Consider the following 13,634-nt stretch of genomic DNA (forward strand, 5'->3'; position numbering starts at 1 on the left):
ATGTGGAGTGATTTCCAAGACATATAATTTGTTTCTTTTTTATCAAGCTGTATTGAAATGTAATGGACAAAAATGTAAGATATTTAAAGTGTACAGTGTGATGATTTGATATACGTATACATTGTGAAAGGATTCCTCCTGACAAGTTAGTTAACACATTTATCACCTCACATATTTACCTTTGTTTTTGGTGAGCACATTTAAATTCTACTCTCTTAGCAAATTTCAGTTCTACAATTCAGTGTTATCAACTATAGTCACTGTGTTACATATTAGCTCCTCAGAACTTATTCATCTTTTAAAAAACTATTTCTAAGTTTATTATTTTAATTTTTATTGAGGTATAATTGACATATACATTATATTAGTTTCAGCTAATGATTCAATATTTGTATATATTGCAAAACGAGCCCCACAATAAAACCAATTAACAGCTGTCACCATACATAGTTACAAATATTTTTTCTTGTGGTGAGAACTTTTAAGATCTGTTCTCTTAGCAACTTTCAAATATGCATACATTATTATTAACTGTAGTCACTGTGCTGTACGTTACATCCCCAGAACTTATTTATCTTAAAACTGGAAGTATGGGACTTCCCTGGTGGTCCAGTGGGTAAGACTCTGTGCTCCCAATGCAGGGAACCCGGGTTTGATCCCTGGTCAGTGAACTACATCCCACATGCCGCAACTAAGAGTTCACATGCCACAACTAAGAGTTCACATGCCACAACTAAAAAAAGATCCCACATGCTGCAACTAAGACCTGATGCAGCCAAATAAATAAATAAATAAATATTAAACAAAACTGGAAGTTTGTGCCTTTTGACCCTCTTTACCCATTTGCCCATGTCATACCTAAACTTTATCTTATAACTGAAAGTTTGTACCCTTTTACCAACCTTTCCCTGTTTCCCCCACCTCCCAGTCCCTGACAACCACTTTTCTATTCTCTGTTTTTATGAGTTTGACTTTTTTTCCCCCCACATGTAAGTGATTAACATGCAGTATTTGTCATTCTCTGTCTGGCTTATTTTACTTAGCATAATGCCCTCCAGTTTCATCCATGTTGTTGCAGATGACAAAATTTCCTTTTTTAAGGTTGAATAATATTCCTCTGTGTGTGTGTGTGTGTGTGTGTGTGTGTGTGTGTGTGTTTTAATATAAAGGAAGGCAATATGCCAAAAAATAGATGTTTCCTTTGTGCCTTTTTTTTAAAAAGCACACCTGATGGCTTGTATATACATAGAGCATTTATGGAAGAATACACAAGAAATTGACAATAGAAGTTACTTCTGGACAGTTAGGCTCATTGGGGAACATTATTGCATGCCTTTAGGAATGGTTTAATTTTTTATCTATTCACTAATGTAGACTTTTACATCTGTTATTTCTGATTTCTGCTTTTTTTGTGTTTACGTTTTCTTTTTCCTTGAACTTCAAAGCTTATTAAAAGTTAACATTATTCCTCTAAGACAACTTTAGTACCTCCTGTTTTTTATGTATGTACTTTGTAGATGCTTACATATTTTTAAGAGATTGCCAGAATTTGGGCCATTATGTAATGAAGTGAAAACGTTCAGACCCAATACAATGTGTAGAACAAATCCATCTTTTAATCATTGTATTGCATATTATTCTAAATTATTAATCTAAATAAAATAAGTCATTTTGAGACCAATTTAAGGATTTTTTTTTGTCTGAGAGCAATAAAAAGTAGTGTCAAGCATTTGTTAAATAAATGCAAGCATCTTTTTTTTTTTTTTCCAGATATTTGTTTTGAGGCAAAATTTATACACAGTGAATTCCATGTATCTTAAGTACACAATTTGATAAGTTGTGACAAATGCATGTACCTGTGTAATATACACCCCTAGCAAGATACAAAATAGTTTCATCACCATCAGAAAGTTCCCTCTTGCTCCTTCCCAGTCACTCTGCCCCAGCCGCTTTTATTTTATTATAGGTTTGCGGTTCTTGAACTTCATATAAATGGAATCATGCCATATTTACTCTTTTGTAACTGATGTGTTTTGTTCATATAATGTTTCTGAGATTCATCTACATTATGTGTATCAGTAGTTTGTTCCTTTTTGTTGCAGAGAAGCATCCCATTTAGTTTTAAATCCTCCTGATTTCCACTGTATGAATATGTCACAGTTTTATCTACTATCTTAGAGATGAACATCTGGGTTGTTTCTAATATAGGGCTATTATGAATAAGGCTGCTATGAATGTTCTTGTGCAAGTCTTTTTTTATGGATATATGTTTTCATGTTTTTGGGTAGATAACTAAAACTGAATTGCCTGTTTTCCAAAGTGGTTGTACTACACATCTTTTTTTCAGTTTTCATTTTTACCAGAGTTGCACATAGTTATCTTTTAAAGAGTCAAATATTTCTGCAAGACTTAGTGCCAGGGACAGCAATCCCCTACCCGGTTATTTCTTCCTCAGAGTTACCACTTTCAGTTCTTTGAGCTGATTCTTTTGGTATTTGCTTCCGTATCTCTAAGCAACTAACTTACACTTCTTGTATTTTGTCAAGGTTTAGGCATTATCCATGGACTGCACGTCATGGAATTGTAGGCTTAACTTTCTTTCACCTCTCCCCCCACATTTCTACTAGACGCAGCCTTCCTTGTCTCCCTCATACACCCGGTATGTTTACCTTACTATCACTGTGCAAGTGCTATTCCTACATACATTTCGTTTTCTCCTTTACTTTGTTTTCTTATGTATTTATCTCTCTTTCATTCTCAAACTCTTCACGTATCGTTTAACTTCCTTCTCAGTAAATTCAAACATATCAGGAAGTTCAGTTCCTGGCTCCACCACTTAACTGGACAAATTACTTAAACCATCTGTACCTTAGTTTCCTCATCTATAAATTGGGGAGTAATAGTACATATCTCCAAGGATGATTGTAAGAATTTAGGAAGTACTTACAAGCTCTGAGAATGGGGCTCGGTACATAGTATGATACACGTAATACAATGATGATGATAAGATTTTGATGTAGCCATTAAAAAAAAAGGTCTCTGTTGTGATGTGGAGCAATTTCCAAGACTATTACTAAATGGGAAAAAAAAGCAGGTTGTATAATAAACTACCATTTGATTACCCACTCCGCCATTCTCCCCTTTTGAATCCCCAGAGAAAGACAAAGGCGCTTACCTCACAGGCCATACTTAAGTACTGTTAACTATTCCTTATAGCAGTGTTATCTACCCTATACCAGGTACCGTGCTAGTAGACTCCAGAGATACTGCAGTGAGCAAAGCAGACATGGCATATCCACATCCACATGTTTGGTTGGCCTTAGAAGCTAGCTTTGTATTATTTATTTCTGGGAATATACAGTTTATTCACTCAAGAAACACTGATGCCTATTCAGTGCTCTGGAGGACATAATGGCGTTTTATATGAGCAGAGGCATCCAGAGAGTAGCATACCAAATGTCAACAGTTTGTTTTGCCTGAAGTGTTGCATTATGTTTTGCCTTTTCCTACTCCATTATTATATATAACAGAAGTTTGCTACACCAAGTTATTTTGTTTTTCAAAAAAGAGAACGTAGTTTATTGTAAACTTAATACCACTTAGAAGTTGACAGCAGCATGTATCAGAAACAAATGTATTATTCCTAGTGTATAATAGAGCTTTAGTACCAAAAGAAATCTGACGATGATCTAGCAGTTAGATTCTAGTTCATCGGAAAGTAATAAATCTAAGTTTATGTGGAATAAAATGCAATTAATAACACGTGAAAAGGTTTTGTTTAATTAAATTATCTTTCTCCAAAATACTGACATAAAAGGATTATGTGATACATTGTGAATTAGAAGCATATTGTTCTGTCAAACTTTTTTTTTCCCCAACAGGATTCTTGGGATGGGCAGCATATTCCAGTGCTTTTCTCCATTTTTTGTGGTTTATTAGTGGCAGTATCCTATCATCTCAGCCGACAAAGCAGTGATCCGTCTGTACTTTTGTAAGTGAGATTACTTGTTACTGAATTAAAGAAATCTAAATAAGTTGGCATTTCTTTCAAATTTAACTTCCGAAATCTGTTTTTCCAATGCCTTGTCAAAGTGCTATTGACTTATCTATATTTGATTTCAAAATATATTTTTAAATTGTTTTCTCTCTTTTTTTAATGTAAAGCTCTTTGGTGCAATCCAGGATTTTTCCAAAAACAGAAGAGAAAAATCCAGAAGACCCGTTGTCTGAAGTAAAAGATCCACTGCCTGAAAAACTTAGAAATTCTGTTGTAAGTTTTAGCTTTTTAAAATCACCTAAAAGTCTTAAATTTTGTATAGTTCATCATGTTATATAATGAACACTTTTTGAGGTAACACAATTTTAGTAACTGGGGAAAAATATGTATATAGTTGTATGTGGTTGGTGGTTTTTATTTCAAATTTTAACATGTAAGAAATGCTCATTCCTCAAAGTTTGTTTCAGTATAGAACAGTATGCTAAATATTTATTTTTAGATAAGGTGAGATTAAGTGATTTCATTGTTTATAGAATTCTTAATACTATTGAATTTAAACTAGGATTTGAAAGGTGAATATTAACATAAATTAGATTTATTTTGTTGTTATTTTTGTTGATAAAAACTACGTGCTTATAAGTCATCTGCTGGTCTTTTAGTGTGTTTTATTTTTCAAGGGTAAGTATATGTGTGTGTGTGTGTGTGTGTGTGTGTGTATGTTTATTTTCCAGGTTGAGGGAGTGAACAATAACCTGTACTAATTTCATATACTCAAGCAGATGTAGTAATTTTAAAAATTTTAATGTTACCTGCATTCTTTCAGTTATTATTTAAAAAATGAATTCTACAGATTCATATCTGCCATATGGAACAAAACATAAAACATTTTTTTCCTAAGTTATTTTACATATTTCCATTTATGAAAAACAATTTATATAGGTCTTGAATTAGACTAATATTTACCTTCACTGAACTCGAGCTGTTCACATATTCTTTAGAAAACTTTAGAAAAATACAAAACTGCCTCAAGATATAATTTAAACAATTTTTTCTGACTTTGGTTTTCATGTTAGCAAAGGACATTTCATGTTAAGTATAATAGGATATTTCTGAATGTATTAGCTTAAAAGCATAAATCTGTGGGTCAGTTGATGACCAAAGATATCAAGAGGTTTCTGGTTTTCACTGCAACCACTAAAAGAACCAAAATTCAGTAAGTAGGGTCTTCTCTGGTGGTGCAGTGGTTAAGCATCCACCTGCCAATGCAGGGGACATGGGTTTGAGCCCTGGTCCGGGAAGATCCCACATGCCACGGAGCAACTGAGCCCATGCACCACAACTACTGAGCCTGCGCTCTAGAGCCCGCAAGCCGCAACTACTGAAGCCCGCGTGCCTAGAGCCCATGCTCTGCAACAAGAGAAGCCACCACAATGAGAAGCCCACGCACTCGCAACAAAGAGTAGTCCCCGCTCCCCCCAACTAGAGAAAGCCCGCGCGCAGCAGTGAAGAGCCAACGCAGCCAAAAATAAATAAATATATATATATTTTTCAAAAATCAAGATTCAAAAAGTAAAACAGGACATATGCATGCAGTTTCAACATTTCAGAAGGCCAATGAAAATATAACTTTGTTATCCAAAAGGATATACCCTATAAAAGAACTTAAATATCTCATTTCTTTTCCCCGTATTTAAAGCTTACAGACCAATGGGGGGAAAATCTTCATTCTAAAAGACTTCGTTATGATATGTTTACTGTGTGTGGAACTAGTTAAGCTTAGTGTAATTTCCTTGGTATTGCAGTATCAAACCAAAATATGAGGAAACTGAGGAAGAAAATAAGACTTAACTGTAGTTAATTATTATGTGTAAGAAATACTTAGAAGTGCTACAGAATAGGATCAATGAAAATTTATTTCTTAAGCTTGGCCACTTGGGAGGAAAGATTTTGTTTAAATTTTTGTGTCATGTTTGATATTTCTGTTTTGTTCCACAGAGCGAGCGTTTACAGTCTGACCTAGTAGTGTGCATTGTAATTGGTGTGCTGTATTTTGCTATTCATGTAAGCACAGTGTTCACAGTATTGCAGGTAAAGAATCATTTTGTTCTTTTCACTCGGGGAAAATCACTTTGTTTGGATTCACTTCTGATTTGATTGTAGTGTTGGTCCATAATGCGGAAATATATGACTTTTTGTTTGGTTTTAACAACAAATACTTATTTTCTCATGGTTTCTCATGGGTCGTGACTCTGGGAGTGGCTTAGCCAGATGATCCCAGCTCAGCATGTGTTATGATGCTGCAGTCATATGTGGCTGCAATCAACTGAGGCTGTTAGCAGGCCTCACTTCCTTGCTGACTGTTGGCCAGAGAGCTTAGCTCTTCGCCATGTGGTCCTCACCATGGGCTGCCTGAATATCCTCACAGAATGGCAGCCTGTTTCCCCCAGAGCCAGTGATCTTAGAGAATGAAAGCCCAAGACCGAAGGCCCAGTCTGTTATAACTGATGCTGGATGTGGCATACATACCACCACTTCTTCCGTATCCATTGGTCATACCGGGCAACCCTGCTGCAATGTGGGAGGGGAATACAAGCAGGCATAAACACCAGGAACCGTGCTGGACTAACACCGTATGCCCTCTGGCCTCCATGATTCACACCCTTCTAACCCCCGCAAAGTCTCATTCCACTACAACTGCAAGTCCAGAAGGTCGTCCTCTAAATCAGACCCGGGTGTGGGCGACGCTTGGTCCTACAGTACAGTGCTGCGCACCTGCAGGCCATGCGGTTACCCTTCTCAGGGCTCTTCATTCTCTTGTGCAGATCTGTATTTCTGCATGGTATCAATTTGATTATGATGCACCTCCACATAGTTTTCTTCATGTTTTGGGGTACATTGCATCTGTGGTCTAGTTTTCATCAAATTTAGAAAATTTTGGTCATTATTACTGTAAATATTTTTTCCCTTTTCCTTTTTGCTGTCCCTCCACCCACCCCCACTCATGGACTCCAGTTACATGTATATTTGGCCTCTTGAATTTGTCCCACAGTTCACTGATGCTTTGTTCATTTTAAATTCTTCCACCCCCCCCCCGCATGTTTAATTTAGAATACTTTCTATTGCTATTGCTTTGTTGTTAAGTTCACTAATCTTTTCTTCTGTAATATGTAATCTGCAGTTAATCCCATCCAGTGTATTTTTTGTCTCAGAACTAACAGGTTTCATCTTTAGAAGTTGGATTTAGGTCTTTTTTAATATCTCTCATGCCTCTATTCACTTTTTTGAACAAATGGAATTCACTTCTAACTCTCTTAATGTTCTTGTCTCATAATTCTAATTTCTGTGTCACTTATGGGTTGGTTTTGATTAATTGATTTTTTCCCCCATGGGTCATAGTTTCCTGATTCTTTGCATGCATGGTAATTTCTGATTGGATGTCAAGCATTATAAGGTTTGCCTTTTGTGTATTGGATATTTTTGTATTACTAGAAATATTCTTGAACTTTGTTTTTTGGCACTGTTAAGTTACTTGTTAACAGTGTGATCCCCTCAGACCTAACTTTTAAGGTTGCTTAATTGAGACGGCTGTTTAGTTTAGGGCTAATATTCCCCCTACTGAGGCAACATGCTTTGGAATACTCTGACCAATGCCCTGTGAATGTTGAGTTTTTCCAACCTGGCTTGTGAGAACAGGCACTATTCCTAGCCCTGTGTGAGTGCTGGATACTCTTCTCTCTGATCCCTTGGCGAGGTTCCTTCCCTTTGCATATGTAGTTCCCTCCCACACACATGTGCTGATTCCCCTGAATACTCGAGGGAGATTCTGCAGATCTTCTAAGTTCTCTCTCCATGCAGTTTTCTCTTCGGAACACTGTCTGCTCTGGTGAGCTCTAGCTGCTTTGCTGTCTCCAGGCTTTTAGTTCTATCTTCTCAGGAGGCTTCATGTGGATTCCCCTCCCTTCACTGCAACTTGGAAAGTATCTAAGGGCAGTAAACTGGGGCAGTCCTGACACTTACCTCATCTGTTTTCTTTCTCTCAGTGTTTACTGATTATTTCCTTATGTCTAGTATATTGCAAACCATTGGTTCATATATTTTATTCTATTTTGGTTCATGTGGAATAGAGTAAATCTCTATTATTCCATTTGGCCAGAAGCAAAGGTTATATTATTTAATTTTAACATTTTTGCCTGTTTTCTTCTCTTCCAATTTGAACCATTAACTCCTGAGTACCTCACAAGCTGAGTGAGGTCCAGTGGGTCTTCAGGGGTCCGATGGAAACCTCTTTAGTTTCTAAACGTATGACTTTTAATTTGAACACTTGAAGTGATGGTACTTGGTTTTTGTGAATTTAGTCATACATAAGAACTCTCTTCCAAACCTTGTGAAGCCACAAAAAAAAGAACTTTTTTCTCATTCTATTTTGCTCTTCACTCAAACTTAACTTTTATTTAGCTCATGTCCTTTATCTCTACTAGCTAAAACAATTGAATACATTGTTCTGCAAGTCACATAGAACATTCTTAGGGAAGCAAGCAATATACCTCAGGCCACACTCTAATTACAATGACAGTGTGAGACACCAAGGAAAGTAGTTAACACATTTTAAAATATCTGTAATCCATGAAGAATCACTAACTTTTATGGCTGATTTAATCAGAAAATTACATAATATAGAAATGTTAACTGCAGACAGATGTTTAGTTCTTAGATTCTGTAGTTGACTAAAACTGAACTGACAAATTAGAAGTTCTCCTTGGGTCTCAAAATCACTTTTAATGTCCTCAACTTTATCCTTCTTTTAGCCTGCGCTCAAGTATGTGTTGTACGCGCTTGTCGGCTTCGTGGGTTTTGTAACCCATTACGTGCTGCCTCAAGTTAGGAAGCAGCTACCGTGGCACTGCTTCTCTCACCCTCTGCTCAAGACGGTGGAGTATAATCAGTATGAAGTTCGAAGTAAGTATTTCATTAACACTTTTCCTTTCAATACTATGGATTTTTTTCTTTTACTTTGTTGACAGGTGACTGTTAAGTAAGTATTGTCAAGTAACACTCTGGCTTGTGTTTCTTAGGTTTGACACTAATGAATGATACCTTTTGCTTTCATTTCAGTTGAAGTATAAATGTCAGTGCTAAAATGCCAACTTACCACAGAATAAGCCTTGCTCTTTCCTCCTCTGAGTTCTTCACAGACCTCTCATTGATTAATCCTTCAGTGTATGTCTATGACTTCTCTTTCCAGTCCCTACCTTTACCCTCAATCTTCCTTGCCATATGCAGGCAACTCGATCCTCTTTAAGACTTCTATTTGATATATTTTTAACTCAAAGCATAAAGGGAATAGAAAGGTCTTCGTTCCTGTTTCCACCAGTGACACTATGTCCTACCAGAGAGGGTTATAAAGAGTTGATCAAGAGAAAAGAGGTGAAAAACATTTGTAATTGCTATTGTTCATTCAGATTTGGGATAAAGTATAAAATGCCTAAAAAGAGGTAGAAGGCCAGTCCATTAGGCAAGCTTTTTACTTGTCACTTTAAACCCTGACTTTTCTGTTATAAGTAATCAGTCTGGTTCATTGGTTCCATGACCTATAATATATTTCCTCATTTTAGGGATATAATAAAAGTTAATACCTGTGTCATCATTATTATATACCAGTGATTAAACAAGCCAATGTTTTTTCCTCAGACTTTCTCTTTAGTTAATGAGTTACTATAGAGAGTAAATTTCTCAACTGTTTGGAGATAAATTAACTTCTTTAGAGAACTCTGAAGCTTTTGAAAGATTTCTATACCAAACTTGACTTTGCAGTATCAAAGCATATTTCCTGGGCCTTTTAGCAGAATTGCTTAAGTCACCATGGTACTGTAATCTTGATCACTATTTTGATCCTGGAGAGATAATTAAATATTAATGTGTAGATTGTAGTAAAATGACATAAAACTATAAAAATCTGTACTGGCCTATTCTTACCATAAGGAAAATAACTCAGAATGATGTATTTTTGATAGTTAATGATTAATTGCTTTCATATATAAATGTTAGCAGGTGTATCTGGTTTGTTTTGAAGAACAGTTTTCATTAAATCATTGATCATGTTGTTTGTTTTTTATGTTAACAAAACATTTAGTCTAAATTTTTATAGATTTTGAATCAACATAACATTTTTCACTTATTGAGAGTATTAGGCATTAGCAAAGTTGACTGTAGTAGCTATAAAGAAAAATCTGATTCATTAGAGAACTTCCTAGAGGTGGTTGACATTATTTTCACATAGCTGGAGGACCTTATTTTAAATCTTTCAGCTTATCCTAGACACTTTCCCTAATGACATTAAATATTAAAGTATTGGGGAAATATTACTGGCAATGAAAATGACACTTATGAAGTGTGTGAATCCAAAACATATACTTTCATATCTGTTCTGAGATGTATGTCTTATAAGATGTATGTGTATGTAAGGATTTTAAAAACAGATAATTTAATAGATCATTTATTTCTTTTGGGGGAAAGGGGCAGTCTAATAATCTTCACTAGTCTTTTCTCCAAAAGTTATAGGCATAAATAAGAAAAAGTTGTGGTTAAAACCTGAGGTTTCAAGAATAAAAGTTTAAAATGAAATTCAGTTCATCTAAATTTAACATCTAAGTTGGAAAGTTGGATGTGTCTCAGAATTCATAAAATTGACTATTGATTGACATACTGGATTATTTACATTATTTATAGTACAGCTGAATTTGAGTGGTAAGATTTTCCTTTCTTATCACATTACCAGACTATTTTATGCATTAGATGACATGGTTTTCTTGACTTAATATTGCCTTGTTAGACGCAGCTACTGTGATGTGGTTTGAGAAACTTCATGTGTGGCTTCTTTTTGTGGAGAAGAATATCATCTATCCATTGATTGTTCTCAATGAACTTAGTAGCAGTGCAGAGACAATTGCTAGTCCAAAAAAACTGGATACAGAGTAAGTACAGTACTCCTCTTATCTAAGTTTGACTGTTGGGGTCTGTCATAGCAATGTCTTAAGTTACTGATCTAGTAACAATCATTGAGTGTCTCTTTGGTGCAAAGTACTGGGTGAAAAATTCAAGTGAAATTTTGTCTTTGACTTCCCTTTTCTGAACATCTGTTTCTGCTCTTGGCATATTACTACTCCAGACATCTCATTGTGAACTAACATTTTATGAGATGACATTTATTAAATAAGGTTAATTTTAATATTAGATGGTAAGTTTTGGAGATGATTATTTTTGTGTACTGTGTGAATCAGACCATTTAGGTGTTCACTTGCCTATACAGTCATCCTGTAGGCCTACCCACTACACTAGGTACATGTTGTTGGGTAAGCATTAATATGTTTTTTATGTGCTAAATGCTGTTAAAGTTTAAGCAATAGAAGTACTGAGAAACTGGAGAACCAAATGTCAGAATTGCAATAGTGTTATTTATTTTTTAAACATGATTATTTATATAAAGGATGAGAATTATGATATATATGCTTAAAAAGGAATATTTAGAAGTTTAAATTTGATATATATATTCTAAGTTTAGTCAATGAAACGGTGATCTTTCTGAAGTTCATAGATGAACGTTTTCAGTCATCAGCTGATGAATGTGCTTTCTTTCTATTGTAGATTCGGTGCTTTACTGATCACCATCGCTGGTCTGAAGCTGCTACGGTCCTCTTTCAGCAGCCCTGCATACCAGTATGTCACAGTCGTCTTCACTGTGCTCTTTTTCAAACTTGACTATGAAGCTTTTTCAGAGACCATGCTATTGGATCTCTTCTTCATGTCCATACTCTTCAGCAAGGTAATTCATCACTGAAGGAAACATCCTTATCTGTAAAAAGTGTCTCCCTAAGTAATATGCCATTTAGTGAGGATTACGCTTGCATTTCGTTCGCTTCTTTATCTTTTAAGTAGTATCTTTCTTCAGTCAACCAGTTATTTAGGATTAGAATCCTTAAACAATGCCAGTCACTGTCATCCATAGAAGATATATTTCTTGCTGTGGCTAGGAAGGTAAGATTCAATCATACGGAAAAATTAGAGGAACTCTAAAGTATATAAATATATGGGTTCTTCCAAAAGGGGGTGTGGTTTTGAATAATTTTAGAAACAAACATGGTAATAATTGAACTGAACTGTAGGCTGCTTCATAGATGGAGGGAGGAAATAACCTGATACTGAATGAAGATGGTGGAGACTGAGGGCAGTGAGGCCATGCGGAGCAGTGAGACGCTAGTTTATTTGCAGAATATACTGAAGTTTACAGAATGCTCCTAAAATTTGTTATCACCCATGCGATAGTTGCCTGTAGTCTTTTTACAAACGAGATAGTAAAGCCTGCATCTTCTGCCTCCAAGAATCTTCTTGCTGAGCCACACTGCCTTTCTAAGTGAAATAGATTGTGTAGTCAGATTATTTCAAATTAAATAGTTTAGATTTCATGTTAACACTGACCACATACAAAGGACTTTGACATATATTATCCCATTTGATAGGTGACAGAGAGCTGAAGCATATGAGCAGCTACAAAACACAATGAAATCCCAATTTTAGGAAAGTTAGCCTGGTCAGCCACATTTGGGATGAATTGGGGAAGAGAGAACCTAAAGGTATGGAGAACAGCTTAAGAGATTTTGACAGTAATTTAGGTGTGATAGAGGTCTGGCCTAGGATGGGGACAGTAAAAATGAAAACCGTTAATCTGAACAAGCTTTTAGAAATAGTTTCTAAATATTGTACTAAATGTTATGCTAAGTAGCTTCTAAAATATCACAGTATTATATTTGTTCACTCACTAATTTGTGTGCATTTTTATCATTTATTTCCTCTTCTAGTGAGCATGGTTAATCAAAGGAGGAAGCCAGAAAGTTAATAAGAGAATTGTCTGTATAAAAAAAGCATGTGATTTCTCACAAATTTAATATTTAGATTGGAAATTGTATTGAATCTTAAACCGGTTGGAAAAAAGTGAAAGTTGCAGTAAAATATAAACTAAACAGTCCTTGAAATAGTCACTACATTTAACTCGCATTAGTTTGGATTTTCTTAATACTTTCATTTGTTAAGCAAATTGTTTTTGAGAGTGTACCATGTTCCAGAACTATTCTAGATGCTTAGGCTACATTAGTTAGCAAAACAGAGAAAGCTCTGCCCGCAAGGAGTTTGCATTTTATATGGTTACTTCATAGAACTTAACAGTGATGATAAGCAAGTAATATTCAAGGAATCTCTTTAGATATATTTATTTTAAGATATCATTGTAAGGTATACCACCAACTTAATAATATTTCAAGAAAAAATCGCTCTGAATGTATACAAAGATATTTTCACCCACTAACCACTTAAACATGTAATTACATATCATTTTTCTCTAATATTACAGTCAAAATTTGAGTACAGTCTGTTTCCCATTTAGAAACAGAAGAGTGTTCTGTGTCACTGTTTTTAAGCAGTTGCAATGGCATCTGATAGTATACATGATGCTTTTACTTCCTGTCATCCTGATCCCATTAGTACCGAGGGTTGCCAGCATAATTTTGAGTCATGGCAAAGAATGCAGGGATTCATCTGCAGTTTCTGATGGGTTGAAGTTGTGATTTCTTTCTTAAATTGGAAGTTA

General features: G+C 35.3%; 1 protein-coding gene across 5 annotated transcripts in view; it reads left to right on the forward strand.

Moving 5' to 3' along the window:
* Nucleotides 1-13,634, forward strand: part of PCNX1 (pecanex 1) — a 172,468-nt gene that overhangs the window by 112,966 nt on the left and 45,868 nt on the right. For all 5 annotated transcript variants that reach the window (XM_082617814.1, XM_082617816.1, XM_082617815.1 and 2 more), the window contains 6 exons: nucleotides 3,882-3,991; nucleotides 4,165-4,270; nucleotides 5,993-6,085; nucleotides 8,803-8,953; nucleotides 10,827-10,968; nucleotides 11,639-11,816. In XM_082617814.1, the coding sequence (XP_082473940.1) occupies nucleotides 3,882-3,991; nucleotides 4,165-4,270; nucleotides 5,993-6,085; nucleotides 8,803-8,953; nucleotides 10,827-10,968; nucleotides 11,639-11,816 (780 nt within the window). The remainder of the gene's footprint in view (nucleotides 1-3,881; nucleotides 3,992-4,164; nucleotides 4,271-5,992; nucleotides 6,086-8,802; nucleotides 8,954-10,826; nucleotides 10,969-11,638; nucleotides 11,817-13,634) is intronic.

This window comes from Mesoplodon mirus, assembly GCF_964341445.2.
Source record: "Mesoplodon mirus genome assembly, chromosome: 4".
NCBI classification, from domain to species: domain Eukaryota; kingdom Metazoa; phylum Chordata; class Mammalia; order Artiodactyla; family Ziphiidae; genus Mesoplodon; species Mesoplodon mirus.